Source organism: Cricetulus griseus, chromosome 3, assembly GCF_003668045.3.
Source record: "Cricetulus griseus strain 17A/GY chromosome 3, alternate assembly CriGri-PICRH-1.0, whole genome shotgun sequence".
Classification (NCBI taxonomy): domain Eukaryota; kingdom Metazoa; phylum Chordata; class Mammalia; order Rodentia; family Cricetidae; genus Cricetulus; species Cricetulus griseus.
The window spans coordinates 5,523,031-5,546,471 of record NC_048596.1 but is presented as its reverse complement, the minus strand read 5'-3'; the positions used below and the strand labels follow the sequence as shown (position 1 = coordinate 5,546,471).

Sequence of the window (23,441 nt, the reverse complement as noted above, 5' to 3'; positions counted from 1 at the left end):
ATCTGTCTGCCCTGTTTTTCTTTTTTTGGGGGGGGGTTCGAGACAGGGTTTCCCTGTGTAGCTTTGGAACCTCTCCTGGCACTGGCTCTGAAGACCAGGCTGGTCTGGAACTCACGGAGATCCGCCTGCCTCTGCCTCCCCGGTGCTGGGATTAAAGGCGGGCACCACCAACGCCCAGCCTTGTTTTTCTAATCACGGTGTTACTTTAGTTGAGTTGTTGCTTTCCCACCAGTTCAAACAAAACATACAAAATTTGACAGCCATTTGTCCTGTGGAGCCGAAACTAGCTTTGTGTGTCCTGGCAAACTTGTATGTTGGGAAATGCTGGTTCAAGAACTGAAGTGTGTTCTGAGGACTTTCCCAGAAGCAAGTGCTGTTAACTTTGCCTTTTCTGTGATTACGATTTTTTTGTCATTGACAAGGCTTTTGAATGATGCAGAGGTAGTGTATTAAGTAAAAGTAAGACTCTCAGAGGAGAAAAGGCACATAAATCAGAATCCGGTGCTTCGGGGTGTGTGTGTGCGTCCTCGTCCTTCTAAAAACTAAAACTAAAAATACAAATTTATTCAAAAGGCCCGTGGTTTGAGATGAGAGTCACGCAGGAACTATCAGAATTTTTCTCTGTGTGTCTCTCTCTCCTGTTACCCTTAAATGGTGGGCACAGCAACAAAAGAAAAAAAAATGAAGATTTGATTGCTCTCCATCACCAGAATGAGGCCTAATGAGGCACATGGAGCATTGTCAGGACTTGCATATATGTTTCAGCCACGTTAATATTTTATTTAGCTGTCAGTACACAGCAAACGCTGTCACCTGTCCTCCTAGAGCTGACCAGGACTTAGGAAATTGCCATTCTGAGAAGTTGCAGCTCATACCTCAGAAACAAAGTGGATGTGCGGTTTCTAGCTGGTAGTCCAAGCCCACTTTTCCGCCCACGTACATCGGCTGAATTTGTCTTTTGCTAAAGATGTTAAAAATCGTAATGTCTCGTGTCGGTAGCAATAATGAAGGGGAGGATGGGCTTTGGTGACAATTATGGGAATCACTATGTTTAATTTATCACTAATTAATGCTGACAGGCTTCACATGCCTTGGGTTGCTTTCACGGGAATGTTACTGCGCCTTTTTTTAAATTGTGTGTACACAACCCTCCTCATTCCTTGATTTTGATTCTGACGATTTACACAGCTTCCTGTCTTCTAGGTTCCCTCCCCATATGGTCCCTCCCCACCATACTCTCCACACGACCGGCATCCCTCATCCGGCCATCGTCACACCAACAGTCAAGCAGGAATCCTCCCAGAGTGACGTCGGCTCACTCCATAGCTCGTAAGTGTCACCGTTGTTTCATACCCTGTGGCCCTATTCGATGCGCCACCATGGTGGCCACTGCTTGGTGGCTTTCTGGCCAAGGTCAGCTTCTCTTGTTTGACCCTAGGGAGTACCCAGTCCATATGGCCTCTGGCTTCCATAGAAAGCAGAACGTGCTCTCTAGCTGGTCTCATTGACTGTCACACTGCTGCTCAGAACCCTGGGAAGTAGGGTCCACCACCCTGTGCTTTTCCTCTGCCCTGGGAAAATGTCTGTTTGTAAATCTCTATGAAGTGATTTCAGAATTTCTCACCAGCCCGGCCTCCTCCTCCTCCAACTGTTCTGGCCCATGCTCCAGGGCTGGAGGGTCTAAAGGTGGAAATGAGCCCTTCATGTGAAACCTCCAGGCTTTGCTGGGAAGGAGGAAGGAACATGGGCTCCACTTTGTGGGGCTTTGACTGCATTGTTGTTGACTGGATGGTGTGTGTCCCTCTCCTTTTGTCTCTATCCAGAAAGCATCAGGACTCCAAAAAGGAAGAGGAGAAGAAAAAGCCCCACATAAAGAAGCCCCTCAATGCATTCATGTTGTATATGAAGGAAATGAGAGCGAAGGTGGTGGCCGAGTGCACACTGAAGGAAAGTGCCGCCATTAACCAGATCCTTGGCCGCAGGGTAGGTGGCCCTCTGCGGAGAGAACCAGAGTGGACCAGAAACAGTGACAGGTGTCCCTTTACACCTGGCTCTTAGAGCATTGCCCCCAACACTGCCACTTTGAATCCTTGAATGGCTTCCATTGGTCAAGACCATTGTGCTTTTGAGCAGCATTTAGGATAGCCACCTCCCTCGTCTTCCTGCTGCAGACATAGCAAAGGACAGATTACATAGAGGGCAGACATGTTTTCCCTGGACCATTGTTAGTGCCAGGACCTGGCAAAGCTGCCAGTATCTGCACATTCTAGCATGTCAGGGTAGACTCGTGACCCTGCAGCTCTGTGTCTCATTTACTGCCACAGTGTAGCTTGTGACGTTTCTACATGTCTTTCTCTCCCTGCCCCATGTTCTCTGCAGTGGCACGCCCTGTCCAGGGAAGAACAAGCCAAGTATTATGAGCTGGCCCGGAAGGAACGACAGCTTCACATGCAGCTGTATCCTGGCTGGTCTGCGCGGGATAACTATGTACGTGGACCACTTTCTGGAGAATTCAGTCTTTGTGTACATATTGTGTATCTGAGAGTTCCCAGAGCATGGGTTATGGCCTACTTGAACCAGGCCTCCAGACTTCCAGACCATGCATTCTGTCCCTGACCCCCAATCAAGGAGATTGTCTTTCAATGTGACTGTGTTATATGTTAGCATGTGGTCATTCCTCGGCAAGCAGGGAGGAAGCTGGCATCCATGTTCCCACCCGGGATCGGGAGATTGACTTGGGTGTCTGTACCTCTTTGCCCATCTGTCATCAGTGATGTAGCTTTATAGAGACCGCACTAGATAGAGGGGTGGGGCATGTTTAACTCCCCACAGGCTTTCCAGCAGGGCCTGTAGTCTCGGGAGGACAGCCACAAAAGCAACTGAGGCCAGGCTGTCACAGGAGCTGGAAGCCTGTTTAAACCTGAGAAAGGCATGATGGGAATATCCCTGAAAGTAGCCAGCAGAGCTCGGCTTTGGGTAGGGAAGATGAAATGATGCAGGGTTCCACAGAGGTAGAGAAGGGTATGTGTCACATGACACATGATATGTGTGCTTCTGGGCTCTGTTGGCAGATCAAGATTTGCTTGATTTCCTGTCTTGCTTCTTAAACATCATCTTAATAGGACTATTGTTTTTACTACTTGCATTGATGGCACGCAACAAATTTATTGTTCTGGAGCCCCTGTCTTTTCTCATCATTAGTCCTGGTCCTGCATTTTACCCAGCAGCCTTGAGCTCTCGGCGTCTTTCCTCTCTGGATGGATGGAATGTCTCCAGCTTTGTCTCTTTATTGCATCATGCTTGATCTCATGAGATGTCTCTTCCACCTACTCTGATGTCAAAAATCAAACCTGTCTTGCTGCCATCACAGGCCTCCTTTCCTCTTCCCTCTTGGAAAAGTCATGGAGCCAGAAGACTGTTTGCCTGTTGGTGCCAGTGGAGAAGATGGGCGGATGGACTCCATTCCTGTGGTCATCCTCCATTCCATTGATATCATAGCTCTTTGAATTTCCTCCACTCTTTTTCCTCAGCCCTGTAAGGCTGGAGGTGGGTTCACCTGCAACCTGCCATGTAGCTGAGGAGACTGGCTCAGCTTCACAGCAATGCCTTTGCCCACGTCCTTCCAGGCCTCCCTGCCCCAGGCAGCACTTCTATTCTTGACAGACTGGCACTTATCACTTGCATCATGAGCTCTTAGCTATGTGGTACCTTTCCACTGTCTTTGTGTGTGTTGCTGGGACACCTGAGTGGTTGAGCCCTCCCACAGGCTCTCTGTGTACCCCGACCCAATCCTAGGTGACACTTCAGCATCAGGCACCCTCTTGTCCCTCTGACCCATAAGAGCTCATAGGGTTCAACTCTAGTTCAACTCTGGCTTGTTACTCATCCAATCACTGAGAAGGCATCCCAGAGCAGGATTTAGTTTCTCTATAGCTACCATGTCCCAAGACATTCTAGGCATCTGTGTCTTCACAGGGCCTTCATATAAAAACTGCCCAGTTTGTGGACCACGTGCCATTTACACTAGGGGATGGGTATGTGGTGCTCTCTGGCATTGCACAGAATGAACACAAAGGCACAGACAGACTTGGTGACAGTGTCAGAAGCATTCTATGTTTGACTTGCAGGGAGTCATTTAGACACAGTCCAAGCATTCTGTGATTTGCATTCTAGATTTTTCTGAAGGTCCAAATGCCACTTGCCCTGCCTCCCACTCTGCATTGGAAGGTAGCTTGAACAATTGGAAGGAGCCTGAGAAGGAGAGGGGCTGGGTTTAGAGGTGAATTGGATGTAGGACTGCAGGAGCTTAGCCTCTTGGACACAGGCTCTCAGGTTCCTGTTTCAGTGTCTCATTACATACGTGTGAGAACACATGCTCGCTTCTTCCTTCCCTGCTCCAGGAAACACACTGGGGTCAGGGATTTCATACCGGCAGCGTTTGTGAGTTTGAATATGGTGGGAACTTATAAGTAGTATTTCCTTTTAACCAACTGGAGGTTCTGCAGATGGCTGTGGCTACTGAGAGGCCCAGAAGATTCTCATGGGAGATGTGGTCTGAACCAGCCTTTCTTGTTCTCTCAGCCAAGGGGGGCTTGGAGCCTTTATGTCACCACCTGAGGAAGTATATTGGAAAGAAACCCCATCTGGCTGCTCAGACTTGGCCTGTTCTTTAAGACCCAGGAGACACTAGCTGGGTACCATAGTAACAGCTAGCTGACCAGGCACCATAGTAGAGCTTTCCTTCCTTCCTATATTAACGGTTGCATGTGTCCACCTGATTTTTTTTCTCTCGCTCTCATTTCTTATACTTTTTTTTCTTTTTATCTTTAAAAAGGAAGTGGTCTCCCCTTCTATCTTCATATCTTCCTCCCATTAAAGCACCATCCCTGTTCACCAGGAGCTAGTAACCTGCACAGCCCTTTGCTCAGTCATGAACATGGCCTGCATTCCAGGTGTCAGTGTACAGCAGGGAATTCTGTAGGGGGACCATGAGATGGCCCTGGAGAGAAAGAGAGAGAGAGAGAGAGAGAGAGAGAGAGAGAGAGAGAGAGAGAGAGAGAGAGTGCATCTCACTTACAAGCACCCTCAGGCTAGACCACTTCTTGAGTTTTTCTTCTGGCTTCCGCCCGCTCTGAAATAGCCACGTGGCATACTTCCTATTTTCCTTTGTGTGCCAAGAAACAAAAGGATTTGGTGTATATCTTTATAACTGGCCATAGCACACATTCCGAGTGACACAGACCCCATACCCTCAGAGGATAGTGAAGCCCTCTCCAAAATAGTTGGACTCATCCAAGCCTGAGACCACCTTGGGGTTGCTACACACATGCCGCTATCCTTTCCTTTTTGATGTCTATGTCACTGCCCCATAAAAACCTTTAAGCAAAGCAAAGGTGGCAACACTCACACATTCTGAAGCACATAGATTTGTAGGGCCACAGCTGCCTCATAGGGGCCAGAGAGCCTCCCTCTAGCCCTGCAGTGGGTCAGTGTACCCCAGATCCTGGCTCGCTCACTTGATAGGGTCAGGCTGGCATGTGGCAATGACTTAAGGCAGTCTCCTCACCCTTGAGGTATCAAAGAAGGGCTTCTGTGGAGGGTCACAGACAGTACTCAGCAGAAGGCACAGCCTGTGCCTGAGAGCAGTGCTTTGGGACCACTTGGGTCTACGCTCTAGCTCCACCTCATCTTAGCTGTGCCAATTCAAAAACATTGCCTAGCCCCTCTGAACCTGTCCCCATTTGTGACACTGGAGTGATGAGGATGCATGTGCTGTGTAGAGCTGTTGCTATTTGGGTCACGCCTGTATCCTAATGTGTACTTGACCATGCTGGCCATTGTTAGTGTTAGGAGTGGCTATTATCATGAAGAGGTAACCTTATAATAGTCCGTAATTTTAATACCTGTTAGGAGCTAGCCATTCTAACAGCATGATAATACACATGATATAGACGGCTCCTATTGTGCCATGGTTACAATTTTTCAGCTTCACAGTGGCATGGAAGCAAGCCCATACAACCATTCTACTTTCTACATTACAGTCCATGGCACAAGCCGTTCAATACTTTTTGATAAGGCAGTCTTCATGGTAGATGACATTGAACACCTGTAGAGTACCCTGTGTGGTTTGAAGTGGGCTGGCCTAAGCTGCCATGTCCTGAGACATGTTATGTCCATGGGCATAACACATGCATTTGTGACTTGTGATCTCTGTGACCAGTGATGTGTTGGTTGGGGTGCAATCAGAGGAATACCTGTATCCAACATAAGAGAATGGGGGGGGACTCTGCCCCTTGCCTGTGCAAGTGCACTCTGCAATTTTGAAAGAAGCCCAGGTAACTGTTGGTTCTCTTGTACCTCCACCTGCCTCCTTACCACCTTTTAGAAGGATCACACTACTAGAGAAAAACTAGAGTGGGTTTCTCTCTCAGCGCAGGGCAGGGATGCTTTGGCTTTCATAGTGAGATACTCTGGGGCTGGTAGGGCAGCTGTGAACCACTAAAGCCCCCCAGGGTTCTTCGTGGCTCTTTGGAAGTGTGTTCATCCTGCTCCCACCATGGCCTCCCATCCCTCCTGAATCTTCCTGGCCCTTTCTCTTGCCCTTTATGGAGTCAGATGTCCTCGGTCAGGATGAAAATGGGTGAAGGCCATGAGGTCTTTCTACACCTACCTGCTGACATCCCCTTTCCTCTAAGAAATGTGTGTCCCTCCGGCTAGGCAGAGTGCAAGGGTTAGATTCATGGGGGGGGGGGGCAGACTGGGTAGACTTGGAAATGGTGGGGATAGCTGGTTCATCCTGACTCTCCTGCCGTGTGAATCCAGACATCTCCCACCTTGTCCATTTCTGGACCTAATTTCCTGCCTTTCATCTGTTCATCTAGGGGAAGAAGAAGAAGAGGAAAAGGGACAAGCAACCTGGTGAGACCAATGGTGAGTGACAGTGGTCAGGATGACAGAAGAGACATTAGTTGGAGGGCCACTCTTATGTCAGGCTTCCATCTGGGGGAGGCAGGAGAAATCCAAGGCCAGGACGTTGTGGGGAACCCGTCTTAGGGAGCCTTTTCGGTTTATGCGTTTTAATTAATTGCTTCACGACTGCCCTATTAAAGCTAGTAACATCCATTGTTGCATGAAAAGCCCGTTGTTATTCTGGCGGAATGTGTTTTAAATAACTGCCAAGCCTGTAACTAGAGAGCCAGCGGTAGGCATGCCTCTGCTGGGTTTTGGACAGCCTGCTTATGTGTGTGTCTGAGAAGGGGTGAGGAGGGGCCTAGGGGGCCAGGACAGGAGTGTGTGAGTGTTGGGTTAACTGGCTGCTCCTGAGTGTTCCAATGCATGCCTTTACAGTGGTAAATTGCACCCATTTTAAATTAAGGAGGTTTGCCATTCAGTAGAAGAAACTAGAAATACTGCATAGGCAATCAAGGTCCCTTGGAGAAGGCCAGGCTTTTACAGACAAACAAAAATTTTGAAGACTTTGTGTAATTTGTTCTTTTTTTTCAGAACACAGCGAATGTTTCCTAAATCCTTGCCTTTCACTTCCTCCGATCACAGGTGCTAATGTCCTTTTGAGTCATTAAAATAGTTGATGAACTGTTTTTTCATTTTTCTTGCCATTTATAGTTTTATTAACATTAAACACGTATGACATTTGAACATCCTTTAAAACAATCATCTACACGGTTTCATTATGTTCAGTAGATTTTTTTTCCAGTTGATTTTGTTGGTTTTATTTATTTTTTATTTAACTTCTGTTTCATTTACTTATTGTTCCCATAACAGTTATTTAAGCAGTGATGACAGTGGTTTAGAGCTGAACTAACTGTGCAAATTGAATATGCAGTATTTCTTTAAAAGAGACTGGTAAAGAAAAAAAATGGAAAAAAAATTCAGTAATAAAACCTCCTTAATCTAATGGCTTTTTCCGTTGCCCCACTAAGTTTTTCTCATGCCAGCATGCAATCGCAGTATGATTTTTTTCTTTGCTTTTTATTTATTTATTTTTTGTTCGTTCGTTTGTTTGTTCTTCCTTTTGCTTTTTTTGCTTTTATCATTTGCAAATCTGCTAGCCATTTGCTGACCATGCCTGCCTGCTTTCATGCCGCTAGGAGCTTCTAACACTTAATAGCTCATCCCATGGCCTGTTCACCTTTCTTCCCTCTTAATATTAATGAAAATAGATTAAAAGAAAAAGAACATCCCAAAAGCTGCAATATCCCAATACCCACAACCTTTTTCTTTCTTTATTTCTTTCTGTTTCGTTTCATTTTGTTCTGTGTTTATTTGTAGTGGTTTTATTTTTTGTTGTTGTTGTTTGTTTCTTTTCAAAACTGTGGTACTCAGAAGAAAAAAGCATGTTACAAACTCAACTCCTTCCTTTGCTTTATTTTCTTCTTTGAGAAAAAGAAAATTGAGAGAATTTAAAAAAAAAAGAACTAAACAGAGGAAAAAAATAATGAAAAGACAAGTTCTTGTCTATTGCCACCCTTTGGGTGGCTGGAACCAGATCTGACCGTCCTTCATAAGGGATACTGCAGCTTTATTTGCAACAGCTAATTTCACAAGTTGAATAAGTGTGATTTTTTTACCTTTTTTTTTAATTAAAGAAAGTTAAAAAAAAGTCAATATTTTGCTATTAGTAACCCGGTCATTGATTTATTCCCTTTTTTATTTTTATTTTTTTCTTGTTTGTATCTCTCTCCCCCTCCCTTCCCCTTCTCTCTCTCGCTCTCTCTCTCTCTCTCTCTCTCTCTCTCTCTCTCTCTCTCTCTCTCTCTCTCTCTCTCTTTCTCCCCCTGCCTCCCACGTCCTTCTCCTCTCGCTCCTTTCTTGAACTCATTCAGACCTGAGCGCTCCTAAGAAATGCCGAGCGCGCTTTGGCCTTGATCAACAGAATAACTGGTGCGGCCCCTGCAGGTGTGTATAGTCTCCCAGATTCGCTGTGCTGGTTTGCAGCTCTCTCTCCCGTTCTTCCTCCTCTGGCCTGTTGCTTTGTAGCTTTGTGTGTGGATCATAGGAAATACCAGGGAGCGGGGACACTGCCAATGTGTGGGCTCCACGAGGGATGTGCTTGTCTGCCAGCTGCTGCTAGCCAGAATGCCACTGTAAAACAGTGTGTGTGCCTCCTCAGGGCTGAGACTCAGATTCCAGCGTGCCCTGGACCAGGGAATGTTGCCTGCCAACCCCCTTCCTTGTGGCAGCCCAGGATGTGCTCATCCTGGCCTGGGTAGACGCCAATGATGTCACCTTCTCCCCTCCTCTTCTCTCTCTCTCTCTCTTTTTATTTATTTTTCATTGTTTTTTTTTGTTTGTTTCTGGTTGTTGTTTTCCTTTGTGTGTGCTTGTAGTGTGTGTGTGTGTGTGTGTGTGTGTGTGTGTGTGTGTGTGTGTGTGTTTTATTGTTTTATTTGATTTATTTTGGCTCATAGAAGTCCCTTCTTTCAAACCCCTGATGAGGGACGATTGTCAAGTAGAACCAAGAGGATGCAGAGAACAATTAGTGGAGGCTCACATCCAACTAAACACAACCCACCATTGTGTTGTATTTTTTTGTGTTTACCTTATGCTAACAGATGCAAATACTCCAAAGAAGTGTCGGGCACTGTTCGGGCTTGACCGAATGACTTTATGGTGCAAACCCTGCAGGTACATGACCATTCCGAGGCCTTGGGGACAATCAGAGCCTTCTGTCCTTCCGCTACTTAGTGGGTCGATTTATTTTGCCCTCATTCACATCTGCTTTCCCCACTGACATCAATGACTAATAAACTCTCATTCTTCAGATTTTCCTTGCTAATTCCATACTGTTTTCCCCCCTTCCCCTTTGTTCTTGTGAAGAGCATATCTCTGGTGGCAAGGGCTGACAGCCATGACCTAACACATGAAGACAGGCACTGAGGCTCGTCCTGCTACTGGTCAGCCTGCCCCTCTCCCAGGTGTGAAAGAGTCAGAGCTTGAATTTGGCATTGGTGGCATTCCCACGCACTTTCCTTAAAGCTGCTGAGAGAAGTGCAGTGCGGCAGGCTGCCTTTTTAAAAAAAAATCCTTTTTTTTTTCTCTCTCTCTCTTCTCCCTCCCCCCTCCCTTTGGTTGTGTTATGTTTAAAACACGTATCTGTATGGAGGAGCTCGTTAGCTGACATTGTTTTACAGAGCTGAAAAAGAAGCGTGGCATTGAATGGTGTGCACCAGCTAACAGCCTGTGGGTAGTGAGGGCTGCAGCCAGATACTGTGCAGCATTGCCAGGCCTGCAGAACAAAGTCAAATGTGACTCCAGGCAGGCGTAGCGTGGGTCCCCCCTTGCTTCAGAAGAGTCCACACTGAGCCCCATGACCTGCCTGCAGGTTTCCCACCTCAGGGTCCTGGCAGAGAAGGGTTAGGTACTTCCTTCTCGGGGAAGGGTGCGCTCCAGTACCCATCTCCTTTCCTTTGCTTCTAACGACCACGTTTGGTTAAATTTGTTGTTTCTCTGTTCTGATACAAGCAGTCTTTGAATTTGGAATATTATGATGGTAGGTATCTCAACACCCCAAACACGCATCCCTGTTCGTAGTGCCTCCCGCGTCACGTGACCCTCTTCTCCATCTCCCCCGCCGTGCTCCGTGTCTAGACGTTAGATCAGATGTTCATCCCATCACATGCATGCCCACGAGTCTGCCCTGTCTCTGCTCCCCCTTCTTTGGTGCCAGTATGAGAGAGATTGCTGACCACACAAGACCCCCAAGGGAGAGAGGGCCAGGGGATCCCCCGACAGGAAGCTACACAGATGACTCTGTGGTCTGGAGTAAGGGAATCGGGCCTTAGAAAGGCATCCACCCAGCAGGAGAGCAACTAACTATGAGCAGACAGCACTCAGACATGACCTGTCTCACAGAGCAGCCTCAGGACTCCAGGAGAAAGCTGCCTAAGGATGTTAGGTATGAAACTAGGGTGAGCCAGGGAGGTCAGGGACCTGCTTAACCTCTGTAGGTAATCAGTTGGTTAACACTTTATGAATGCCCAAGGTAAGACAGTGGAACACCCTGTCATAGCAAGTCGCAATAGACACCCTTGCCTGTGACCCACAGTGAGGCTGGTGCAGGGAACAACTTCATAATTTTATTCCTGAATTGTAGGGGACAGTGTGACCATGCCCTGACAAGCGTGGTCAGGCACACCTGTAGCAGCTTCTAGCAGGTGTGGCTTACACTGTCCACTACACTGAATGGTCATTTATGAACCCTTTCTTTTTTTTTTTTTTTTTTTTTTTTTTTTTTTTTTTGGTTTCGGATCAGTTGCTGCAAACTTAGCCTTGGCTTCTGCTTTGGAAACTATTACTGACATTAATAAGGATAGATCACCCCCCCCAACCCACCATCCTCAAATATAAGCCATCTTTGCTTAAATCCACGGTACTTTATCTTCCTCCAACCAGGAATTTCTTGATACTTTTACCACCGTCTCCACCAACAACAACGTTTTAATTGGGTTTTTATTTTGTTTTGCCAGATTAAAACCTTTGTAGCCTCTTTGTCCTTGAGCAGCTTGGTTCTTAAAACACATGTTGGGGTTTCGTCTCTAATGCAGCATTTCCATTGTCAAAGAGGCTGAGATGTCCCTGGACAGAGGACATGGAGCCCAGCAGGCCCCTGTCACTCCCCAGCCTTCTTTCTGGCCTCAGCCCCTAGAAAGTTCAAGCTGCCATGTTTCTTCTGTTTTGAATATTTGGATTTTTTTTTTAAGTTTTTGGAGGAATTTTTTTTTTTTTTTGGTGCTGTAAATGTGTTATGAAGCTTATTTCTGCTATCTGTTTGAGAAGGACCTTCCAAAATAGGACCAGGAAGCACCCTCAGAATGTGTACAGGAGAAGCTACAGATGGGTGCTCATGAAATGCCTCTAAAATGGGGAGTCACCCATTCCCCAGCTCTTCTTTACACATCGACATAACCACACTGAGCTGGATGCTAAATCAACAGGACATTCAGAAGACAAACAAATACACACACACACACACACACACACACACACGCACGCACGCACGCACGCACGCACGCACGCACGCACGCACGCACGCACACGCACACACACGCACACGCTTGTGAATAGAGGCATTTTCTGGCCCATTCAGATGTGTGTGTTCCAACTGCCTTTGATCGGCCAGCCCTATCTGACCACATCAGTCCACTGCTGCACTCTCCCTGTCCTGTGTTCAAATGCTCGCCACACAGCATTTCCGCTTGACCCGGGAAGGACGGCGGGAGGGGTCCTAGCAATCAGGACTCTTAGGGTCTCATTCTGTTTGGCACTTGAAGACATTTAACCAGACTCTGTTTTGAGCCCACCAAGTTGCTTCCCCATCTTCTTGCTCCATCCTAACAGAGCCTGAGATCCTGCTTCGTGCTCCCCTCTGGCTGTCCCCTGCTTCCCTCTCCTCTCGCCCTCCTCTCCTCTCTCCTGTTCCCTGGTGCATCCTCTGTTTTGCTTAACCCTTCCCCACCCTCCCCTTTTTTTTCTTCTTCCTGTTTCCAAACTGCATGGAGGTCCTAGTGTGTGAGCATGCTCTCTCTGATCTGCAGGCTAAGGTGGTTTAAAATGGAGAGGTTACATTGTTTATTTCATTCCTGGGATGGGAGTAGAACCCATAGTCTGTGCCAGTCTATCCAGGGAGAGAAAGGAAGCCTGCTAGACAGGGTAAGAGGGGACCATCCTTGCTCCCCTAGAATTCCTTCTGGCCTAGACAGCCCCAGCCCCAAGGCCACTCAACCCCAGAGTCCTCAGCCTCTGGGAGGCAGCAGGAAGAGGCATGTCCTCCTCCACTGGTCGCCCTCCTCTCCTCTCCTGCCTCTCTACAGAGTCCATGCCCCGTGCCCCATGCTCCCAGCCTAGACTAAAAGAACACATAGTACAGCCCCACCCTTGCAGACGCCAGAGACACTGTCCCCTGAGAGTTGCCTTCAGTGACCTATTACTTGCCAGTGCTTACACACTTGGTTTGGACGGAGCAGTACCCACCCGCCATGGTTCTGATACTCTATTGAAGTCTTTGGATGGGCACATTCCCAGTCTGAATTGTTTTTATGGCATTAGTGGGTTGATCCCCAAGATCACTTTTCCTACCAAGTAGGTTCCCATCAGCCAGCGATTAATGGTGGGCAAGACTTTGGAGTCATGTGCCTGGTTTCTTGAGTTGGTTTTCCCCACCTTATAAGTCAGAAAGGCTCTGAGGTTCCCATTCCTCCTTCCTACACAAATGGGTCGGGGAGAGGGGAGACTACGGTTCTGGCATAGGACAGATTTAGTCTTTCTGGTTCAAACCCTGATCCCAAGGGCCCTCCTGGCCCTTTCTTCCTTGTCACTTCTCTGTGAATGGCTTGTGCTATGCACCCCATTTCCTGACTTCAGCAAATGACAAGGGCAAGGTACCATTCTCACTCCTTGTAACCTTCTCACCAGGGAGTGGGGAAGTCCCAAATCTTTAAGGGGGAAAAATACAAAACCAGAAAAAAAAATTTTTTTTTAAAGACTAAACTTTGAATCTTAATTTTATCCACAACCTGCAGGCCATGTCAACCAGTTATTCTTGTACTTTTGAATCATTTTCTGTTTTTCTTATTCTCCCTCCCCCACCTTCGTTTACCCTCTTCTACCTGTTTTTGGTGGTTCTTCTTATTCTTTTTTTCTTTTTTCTTTTTTTTTCTTTTTGGTTGGTTTTGTTTTTTTAGTTTGTTTTGTTTTGGTTTGGTTTTGTTCTCCCCCACTACCCCCCCTCTCACCTGATTCTGACCTCTCGATTTGGTGTGGTTCGTAACAGACAAGCCCAAAGCTCTCTGGGAACCTCTGCCTCACGGTGGTGGTGTGCTAAAACCTTTAAGCCCCTTGCTAGCGCTGCCTTCAGCTATGTGGGCTCAACAGTCAGCATTCTGAGAGTTTCATATTGATAAGAGGCCACAGGGGAAGGAGCTTTCTTTCTCTTTCAAATACACTCAGGCATCATTGGAGAGTGGGGGTGGAGAGGGTGGGAAAGATTCTGGAGGGCAGGCGAGAAGATGTGCTGGGAAAGGGAAGGCAAATTCAAGCCCAAAGAGAAATACACTGTGCTAGTTAGCCTTTATGTAGACAAAACCACTGTCTAATGAATCTGGGCCACCCTCTGCAGGTGACTTCCGTTTGTCTGCTCACATACATTCTGGAAGGAGTGGGGCCCTGGGTGTCCAGTGAGGGTAGGATGTGAGGAAGGGCACTTCCTTTGCCAGAGCAGGAAGTAGACTTGGGAGCCACACAGCCCCCTCGAAGTCACTGCTTTAATTGCTCTGTACCTGCCTGGCATGACTTTCAGGGGGGCATCCCTTAGGTGACATCAAGTTCCTGTGAGCATTAGATAGCACTCTACCTTGGCATCTTTGCCCTTTATTCACAGATAACTCTCTCCCCTGTTTCTAGGAGAAAAAAAAAGTGCGTTCGCTACATACAAGGTGAAGGCAGCTGCCTCAGCCCACCCTCTTCAGACGGAAGCTTACTAGAGTCGCCGCCCCCGTCCCCGCATTTGCTAGGCTCCCCTCCCCAAGATGCCAAGTCACAGACTGAGCAGACACAGCCGCTCTCGCTGTCCCTGAAGCCTGATCCTCTGGCCCACCTGTCCATGGTGCCACCGCCACCTGCACTCCTACTGGCTGAAGCTGCCCACGGCAAGGCCTCTGCCCTCTGTCCCAATGGGGCCCTGGACCTGCCACCTGCCGCCCTGCAGCCACCCATGGTCCCGTCCTCATCGCTCGCACAGCCCTCTACATCTTCCTTACATTCCCACAACTCTCTGGCTGGGACCCAGCCCCAGCCTCTGTCTCTGGTGACCAAGTCTTTAGAATAGCTACACCTCGTCCACTATGACCTGCTTGATTGAAGTGTTTCCTTCTGGTTCTTGGTTTGCCCTCCTCCACCCCACCTTGGAAAGCTTTTGTTTGTACTCTTAATTTGTGCCACTGTGGCTACATGAGTTGATGTTTATCGAGTTCATTGGTCAATATTTGACCCATTCTTATTTCAACTTCTCCTTTTAAATATGTAGATGAGAGAAACCTCATGATTCTACCAAAATTTTTATCAACAGCTGTTTAAAGTCTTTGTAGCGTTTAAAATATATATATATATACATAACTGTTATGTAGTTTGGATAGCTTAGTTTTAAAAGACTGATTAAAAAGCAAAAAGAAAAAAAAAGAGAGAAGCAGTTTTGAAGCATCCCACAGAAGGAGTTGGTTCTGTATTATTTGTATTAAATACGAGCTTGCGAACCAATCACTTTTCATCTTGGTTTTTAAACCACGAGGGTACAATGAATGCAGTGCCCTTTCTTTCTCTTTCTTTCTTCTTTTTTTTTTTTTCTGTGTGAAACAACTTTTATTGTGACGTTACTTGTTATTGTTTAAATGTACAGAAACAAAGGGTAAAATGTGTTAATATACCTTGTTCCATGGTGTTGTTCTTTTGGGGGGAGGGGACGCTACTCAACAATGAATGGAATCAACGCTGTTGGACCAGTAGTATTTATTGCTTTAGAGGTTGCTTGTTGTACCTGTACGTCTGTCCCTTTTTAAATATGTTTCCTTTTTTTTCCTTTGAAACTGTATAAAGTCCCCCCCCCCCCGTCCTTAGCATAAGCATCTTATATATAACAACTCATTTGTACAAGGTTTTTAAGTTTATATATAAAATGTGTATATATTTTTTGTTTCCTTTTTTTTGACTTTTGTTTATTTGTTTGTTTCTGTATGAAACCCGGACGCCACCAAAAGGACATTAATAGTTACATTAAGGGTCAGTAGCATTAACAAGGGTTGCTTTAAAAGCCATTATGTAAAACAAGACTTGAACATTAGTGAGAGAATCTTCGCAGCTGTCTGAGCAGCCCTGGGAACCACCCCGTTTCCCCCCATCTCCTAGTCAATTGCCCTGTGCTCTTAGAACATGGACTGACCGTGTGCAAAACTTTTATGTGCCAAAATTCTCAGTGGCTTTAGCTTCCTCCCTCTTTTTTGATGCTGTACTTTCTGTTCGCCATGTTTTGCTGTGATGTTACATAGATAGACTTGTGTGTAGTTTTAATGTCACCTATAACAAAATGTGTTTGGTAGCAGACCGTCCAGAAAGCATTTTAAATGAAGAGGTCTAAACCCTTAAGGGCCAAAAATTCTGTATATTAGATTACTCTTAAATGAAAAAAAAAAGAAAAAAAAACCAGCTGCCGCTTTTATGTACACATATTACATACAAGTAGGTGGTGAACTTTACAAACAAGAAAACCTAGGCATGCTGATGTTGTAAAATGCTGTATAAAGCTGAGACCTGTCCCTTCAGTGCCATCGTAGTTGACATGAAGCGATTGTAAAACTGTCTCTGGTTTTCTCTGGTTTCTTAAAATGCTAACTATAACATTTTTCTGTGAATACTCTGAATGTTTCCTAACAGTTGTGATGTTACTGTTCTGTTCTACGCTTATCCCAAGTTCATTTTGAATGGTTTGGAAGCCGTTTTTGTAATGAATCAATGTCCATGCTGTACAGTATCTGTAGCATGCCGTTCTGGGTTAATAAAAGCGACTTAGTATGTGCAGATAAAGGCTGGTCACTTGCTTCTGTTATTTGGGGCGGGGTTGTCTCTTTTGGACACTGGACTTCCTCTAGAGAGACCGGCCAGGCTAGGACTTGAGATGGTATAGATAGTCTGTGGTGGTGTATGGTGACTGGATGCCTAAAATGGTCTTAAAAGGTCTTCTGGACTCCCTCTCCTCACCCGTGGTGTATGTCTGGTGTACCTTGTGCAGCCAGCTTGTCTTGTTTGCAGTGAAGACTCCTGTACACAAAGGGACCTTAGGGTGTGTTTTTTTTTTTTTTTTCTATATCTCACTATGTCACAATAAAGGAACGAATGATGCTAGTTTGGCCATCATTTACTCATACCCTGTCCATTGTATCGTGTGAAACAGAATTTGATTCTAGATCGTGTGATTCAGTTCACACAGAGTAGACTTAAGGAGCTGACTGGGTACCACTTGAGGATGTCCAATGTGAGTGAGTGTGCCCTGTCTTTTCTAATCACTACCTGAAGGAGGGAGGCAACGATACAGGGTTCTGGTTTATTTAGCAATCATTGAGCCATCATCTTTTTAGAAAATTAGCATCCCATTCACGTAGCTGTTCATGGAGGGTAGGAGATTTACCACATCTGTGCATGGAAGAGAGTGATTTGCAGAACTCTGCATGGACAGGGTCTTGCTGTTCAGGGCGCCATGTCCCAGGTTATCTCCTGGAATAACTTCAAGTTTGTCCTCATCACCGAGGAGGGTTGAAATGAAGATCAGCTGTGTCTCTTCTCACTGACAGGTGGATAGAATATTTGTTGTCCATGTGTCTAGGACCTCTACCTTCTGAGGGCGGCCATTTCGGCCATCCCAGAAGCCCTTCGTGTGGCTGTGATGCTGGGTCAAGAACTGAGGAACTGTGCCTTGCTTGAGTGAGCTGTGGGTCTGTGAATTTTCTGCATTTTGGTTTTGTCCTGCTTTGTACTCTGATAAGGGGGTTTCCGACCACCCTTTCCTTTGAGAAATAAGGATGCTGTGTGCCAAGTTGTCCCTGTGCGTCTTCTCGTTAACCCTACCACCACCGGCAGAGGACTCCCCTGCTGGCCTCTGCCTTAATCCTAACAATGGATTGAGAAATACAATGCATCTTGTCCAAGGCCACAGTTGGTAGAAGGGGGAATTGGAGGGACTTCAGTGGAGACCTGGCTTAGAGCCATGTTCTCAATACCACGTTAAGCCTTAACATGCTAGGGTGACCCTTCTCCATGGTGAATGTAATAGGACAAACCTTCCTTTCTATCCAGCTCACAAGAGAGTGACGCGTCCCCGAACTGTTGCTGTTCTCGATGGGAGCTCCTCCTCAAGCCTCCTGCCCATCTGCAGACAGCACTTTTTCTCATGGTCCCCAACTGCTGTGAGAGGTCCTTCTGTAGGCTGTGAATATGTGTGGCTTTCATTGGTTGATGGATAAAGCTATTTTGGCCAATAGCCAGGCAGAATATAGCTAGGCAGGAAACCCAGAGTTACGGAGAGAAAGAAGGTGAAGTTGGAGAGACGCCATGTAGCTGCCGTGGGTTACGTTTCTAGAATATTACCACAGCCATGTGGTGATATACAAACGAATAAATATGGGTTGATTTAGTTGTGAGAACTAGTAAATAATACACCTGAGCCATTGGCCAAACAATTATGATTAATATTAAGCCAGGAATGGTTATTTAATAAGTGGTTACGGGGACTGGCAGGTGGGAAATAAACCCGTGTAGTGGGACCAGTTGAGATAGAAAATCTTCCAACTACACAGATCCTGTGATGATAGGGCCTTTCCTCTGTGCTCTTAGAGCCTCCCAGCCCCCCTCACTTGAGCTCCCTAGCCTCCTGTGGAGGCTCAGGGGCACAGCACTCCCCACGCAAGGCAGTGCTAACATTTTGGAGTGGTGCATTCATACTTAAAACAGCAGCTTATCATCAACCCTGACTTCTACCCTATAGATGGCAACAGCACCCATCCTTCCTCCTCCCCCAACCTCCTGACAATCCGGACGACCAAAGCTATCTCCAGACATTCCTAAATATCCTCTTGGAGCCTAAAGTCCCTCCATCTGAAAATCTTTTCTTTGGGGAGCCCTCCAAATGGACACGACCATGGCTTTCATGTTCAATGTTGTGTATCAGGGTCTTGGGCTCCCAAGAGGTATGCCATATTTCTTTGGGAAAGGAAAGAGGTTGTCCCTGGAGACTGGTTAGTGCCTCTCTATTGTGTGCTCCCACGATGCCAAGAGTGTTGGTGATGACCTCAGCCCTTAGCATACTGAACTGAAGCTGTGTGTCCCTTACAGATGTCAGGAGAAGAGGAACATCTTTGTTGTTAGCCATCCCAAGGCAAATCTGGCATTACATTCAGAGTGGGGATCACCTAGCCACCCTACTGTGCTTGAGATACATTAAGAGCTCTCCCAAGTGTCTCTTCTGGGCCATCAGCAATCTCATGTCTCCAATGTGGGACCAAGTCCTGGCCTTCCATTGTTCCTATTGCAACAACTCTGCTTGCAACATCATGTCACTTCTATTGTGTATCTGTTCCCAGTGTTGCTTCTCATCTGTCTTGTAAGGATACATATGATTTTATTTACAGGTCCATTTGGATAGTTCTTGATATGCTATCTTTAGGTGCCTGACTGTATCATTTGCTGTATAGAAGTATAATACAAGCTCTAGCTTTGGTATGTGTGTGTTTCTTGTGTGTTGTGCATGTGTGTACATGTGTGTGTTCTTGGGTTGTGCATGTGTGTGTGTGCATGTGTCCCTGTGTGTTTTGCCTGTGTGCGAAAACGTGTGCGTGTGTGTGAGATGTTGTTGGTGTTATTGGATTGGTTGATACAAGGCCTTGGCTATGTGACTGCACCTGTTCTAGTAGGCCTCATGTAGATTGCCTTACCCCATTCTTTCTGCCTCAGCACCCCCAGCACTAGGTCATAATGTGCAGCACAATGGCGGACCATTTGGGCCTGTATTGGGAGCGACCACCAGCCAGCCCATTTTGCTGATACTGGAGCAACTTCTGGTTCTGGATGCACTTCCTCTGCTAGTGTAGTCGGATGGCTATAGTGGGTGCTTTCCTATTGCAGATGCTAGAAGGTTCACTTTGGAGTCTGATGACTCTGACTCAGATGCTTGTCGGTTAGAGGGCCAGTCTTCCAAATTTGGGGCTTCAAGAGAGGAGGCAGAGGAGTGAATCTGAACTCCAAGTGAGCATCCTGCCCCTGACTTTAGGCGCTCCCTCATTCATGCTTCTCTGTCCAAGTTTCTTTAGCCCAGGGTTGAGGTCATGGTCATTTCCATAGTCATGCTAGCCCTGATAAACCAGTGCATTGTGATCACAGAAGCCAAAGAGTCAGGCTTTTTGTGCCTTCTTCATCCCTCTTTGGGATTCTGTGAGACCAGCAGCTAGAAAACCTCAGAAATCTAGATATGGGAGGTACATGCGTGTGACCCAGGATACCAGCCTCACTCTTAGCATTCATTCAACCTGGAACTCAATGGCCCTCTAAGCGTAACACCCCCTCTTTAGAAGCCTCATTCCTGGATGGTGTGCTTTTTTCAGTATAAAATGAGGTTTTGTTTTTTTGTGTAGCTTTGGAGCCTGTCCTGGAACTCGATTTGTAGACCAGGCTGGCCTCAAATGCACATAGATCCACCTGCCTCTGCCCCCCCAACCCCCCAGTGTTGGGATTAAAGGTGTGCAACACCCCAGCCAGGCTAAAATGAGTTTTTAATTAAGCCCTTTAGGAAGACCCTTGGGTAGCCTGAAGACTCTTGGAGGTGGTACCTGAAGCAAGGGCTGCAAACCAGAGCTAGAATCACTGGAGAACTGGGTGGAGACTGGATTTCCCGAAGCATTCCCAGCTGAGGCTTCATCTCCCACCCAAGGGCTAGGTGAGCATCCTCAGGCCCAGAATAGTGATAGAGGCTAGACCGAGTTGGTGTATGTCTGACAGGCAGCACTAGTGAGGTCCATCTGGGGCTTTTTAGAGCTGACCTCTTGTGAGTACACTTGGCCTGAGTTGTGAATGAGCTCATCATTCATTCATTCTTTCATGTTTCCGATGACTATTTCCTGGGCACTTATCTGCATCAGGGTGGCTCTAGGCAATGGTATATGTATGAATGAAGAAACCAGCTTGCTCTTCTTTCTTCCTCTCTATGTTTCCTCTTGTAGCATCTTACAGCACATACTTTGCTATATAGGGTGATACAAGAGGATGGACTAAAATGTCTACTCCATAGCAGAACAGTTGCCCCATGTTCATTTTATAAAAGCAGAAAGTCATGTTTAGAAAGAGGACCTTTATGGAAACAGTAAGTCTGAAGTTTGACCTGAGCCTAGGAGCTAAACACCACATGAGACCGCTTGTGATAAAGGCACAGACAGCTAAGTGCCTGAGTGGAGACAGGCTGAAGGGCAGACTCGAGTCACACCCTTTAGAAAGGATTTTGCTAGGCCCACCAGGAATGGGTTCTTTCCCAGTGTGTACACAAGAGCATTTTCTTTTTACTTGTGTTTTCTCGTGCTTTCTGTGGTTTCTGAGTGAAGAAGAGGAAGGAGGAAGAGGGAGTGGAGGAAGGAGGGAGGTGACAATGATGACAGTTGACAATGACATGGATTGAGCCATTTTTGGACTCAGCACTAGAAGTTAAAGAATCTTGGAAGCAAATCCAGTGTATGTCCGACAGATACTTTTCAGTGTTCTCTGTTGACATCACACAGTGTTTTCCACATTATGGATTGTAAGCCACTGAAGGTCAGGAGATGGATGGATGCATCAAGGTTAGCATCTTAGAAAGCAAGATAGAATGAAACAGAAAATAGACTCTTATGTGTTTGCTACATTATCTAAAGTCTTCCTTACTGTGGTGAGAGGGGAAAAAGGTGCAAAAGCCAAGTCTGAACAATAGAAATAGCTGCAATACATTAAGAAAAATAATTTTAATATATAAAATGCAATAGCCACAGGAAGGAAATGTAGTTAGTAGAAGTTTATTAGTGGACAGATTATTAACTTATTATATTAGTATTCACTCAAATGGGTTTGTTGGCACTTTGCTACTACAGAGTCTACTTGGTCAAACTGTTGGGACCTTTCGTACTATGTATCCTTTTGCAGCGTCAAAGTGTTGGCTCATTAATTATGCCTGGGATGGGGAGATGGCTTAGTGGGTAAAAACCCCTGGTCTCCACAAATGAAGACCTGGGTTTGAAACCCAAGGACCCACATTAAGATCTGGGCACCCATCTGTAAACCCAACACTGTGGAGTTTAGTGAATCTCGGGAGCTTGATAGTCAGTAACCCTAGCACAGATGGTGAGTGTTAGGTTCAGTGAGAGATCCTGTCTCAAGGGATCAGGGGGAAGAGTTCTTTAAAATAAAAGATAGCTGACATCCTGTTCTAGCTTCCACACGGGTAGGCATGGACCCATATGCTTCTCTCTCTCTCTCTCTCTCTCTCTCTCTCTCTCTCTCTCTCTCTCTCTCTCTCTGTGTGTGTGTGTGTGTGTGTGTGTGTGTGTGTGTGTTTTATACTCCTCTTTCAATTTGCCTACATTTTCCAACTGTAATTGGCCATAGAATATTTTTGTAGAGGAAAATGCTTGTTGACTTCTTTGTGAATTAATATTCCTTGAAATATGTCTTCAGATATGTAATCTTTTGTTGCATATTAGCCATCTCACCTTTTAGCGGTTCTGTCAAAGCAGTATGTAGCATTCTCCATACTTATATTAAACAGAGACTGTATATCAATCCCCACTTTCCTGTCCAGTGTATTTGACAGCTAGTTCTGTAACAATGTCACATAGCACACTACCTCCCTGCCCCAAGTCAGAGTTCTACTACAACAAGCATCTCTTTTTCTTGCTTTGGTCCCTGTGGGCTGTGGCTCTGATGGCTGAACTTGGCTCTAGGGTGAGTTGAATTTGGATGTGTTCAATCTATCTCTTTATCCAAGGCTGTGGATATTCAACTCGTTTCCCTAAAGTTATAGTCGAAATGACTGTCTCAAGACTGTTTGAAATGATAACATTGTTAATTATGACCATATTCCTTTGTCAAAACCTAAGTTTCCTCTCACACCACCAGGGTGCAAAGTGTATCCTGCCCATGCATGAAAGAAAGAGCCAAAAGGTCAAATGTCACAAGGCATGGTTGTAATATTCTATAAAGGATGGATAACTTGACATGAAAACTATAATCTAAGTCACGTTTCACACCTTAGTCAAGCCTTCTGACAGTTCCTTGAGGTAGCTGTAATTACTGTCCCTGTTTTATACTTAAACTGAGGTTTGGATTTAAGTTCTGTTCTAGCAAGTACCTCTCCAACACAGCATTGAATAACAGGCTTGTTATTTTTCTTCCAAACTCACAGAACCACAACCCCTATTTCACCACACCATGGTGGCAGCTGTATGTTTTTGTAGATACGTGTTATCAAGTTGCTAAAGGCATTTATCACAAAGTTATTTAGAGAAACGCCACAGAGGATTTAAATACAGAACTAAACTCAAAAGCAAACCCTCAAAATTGAGACTCAATAGTTCACAAAGAAAGACAATGCAAGTGGCATATGGTTCACATTAATACATGACCATGGTAGCTTCATTTGTGAATGGCCCTTAACCGATACCAGTCACTGTCCATCCACCAAAGTGTAGATAAGGAAATTACAGTTAACATGAAACTGACAGGGAGTTTTCATGCAGTGCCCAAAGAAGAGACTTTCTCTTGGATCACCCATGCTCTATCCCACTAAAAAGCTCATGGCGGTTTTGATGAGTGAGAAGAATGACCCAGGTTTCCGTGTGCTCTAGAGAGCCAGAGAATGCCAGGATATG

At 46.0% G+C, this 23,441-nt stretch overlaps 1 protein-coding gene across 44 annotated transcripts in view; it reads left to right on the top strand.

Moving 5' to 3' along the window:
• Positions 1–16,590, top strand: part of Tcf7l2 (transcription factor 7 like 2) — a 188,354-nt gene extending 171,764 nt beyond the window's left edge. For 8 of the 44 annotated variants that reach the window (XM_027406954.2, XM_027406959.2, XM_027406953.2 and 5 more), the window contains 7 exons: positions 1,189–1,329; positions 1,824–1,983; positions 2,380–2,487; positions 6,882–6,930; positions 7,504–7,554; positions 8,844–8,916; positions 14,419–16,590. In XM_027406954.2, the coding sequence (XP_027262755.1) occupies positions 1,189–1,329; positions 1,824–1,983; positions 2,380–2,487; positions 6,882–6,930; positions 7,504–7,554; positions 8,844–8,916; positions 14,419–14,842 (1,006 nt within the window). In that variant the 3' untranslated portion in view covers positions 14,843–16,590. Of the gene's footprint in view, positions 1–1,188; positions 1,330–1,823; positions 1,984–2,379; positions 2,488–6,881; positions 6,931–7,503; positions 7,555–8,843; positions 8,921–9,572; positions 9,647–14,418 lie in introns of those variants that run through there. The other 36 variants (XM_027406956.2, XM_027406955.2, XM_027406970.2 and 33 more) reach the window with 16 other exon arrangements.
• Positions 16,591–23,441: the final 6,851 nt, after the last annotated feature.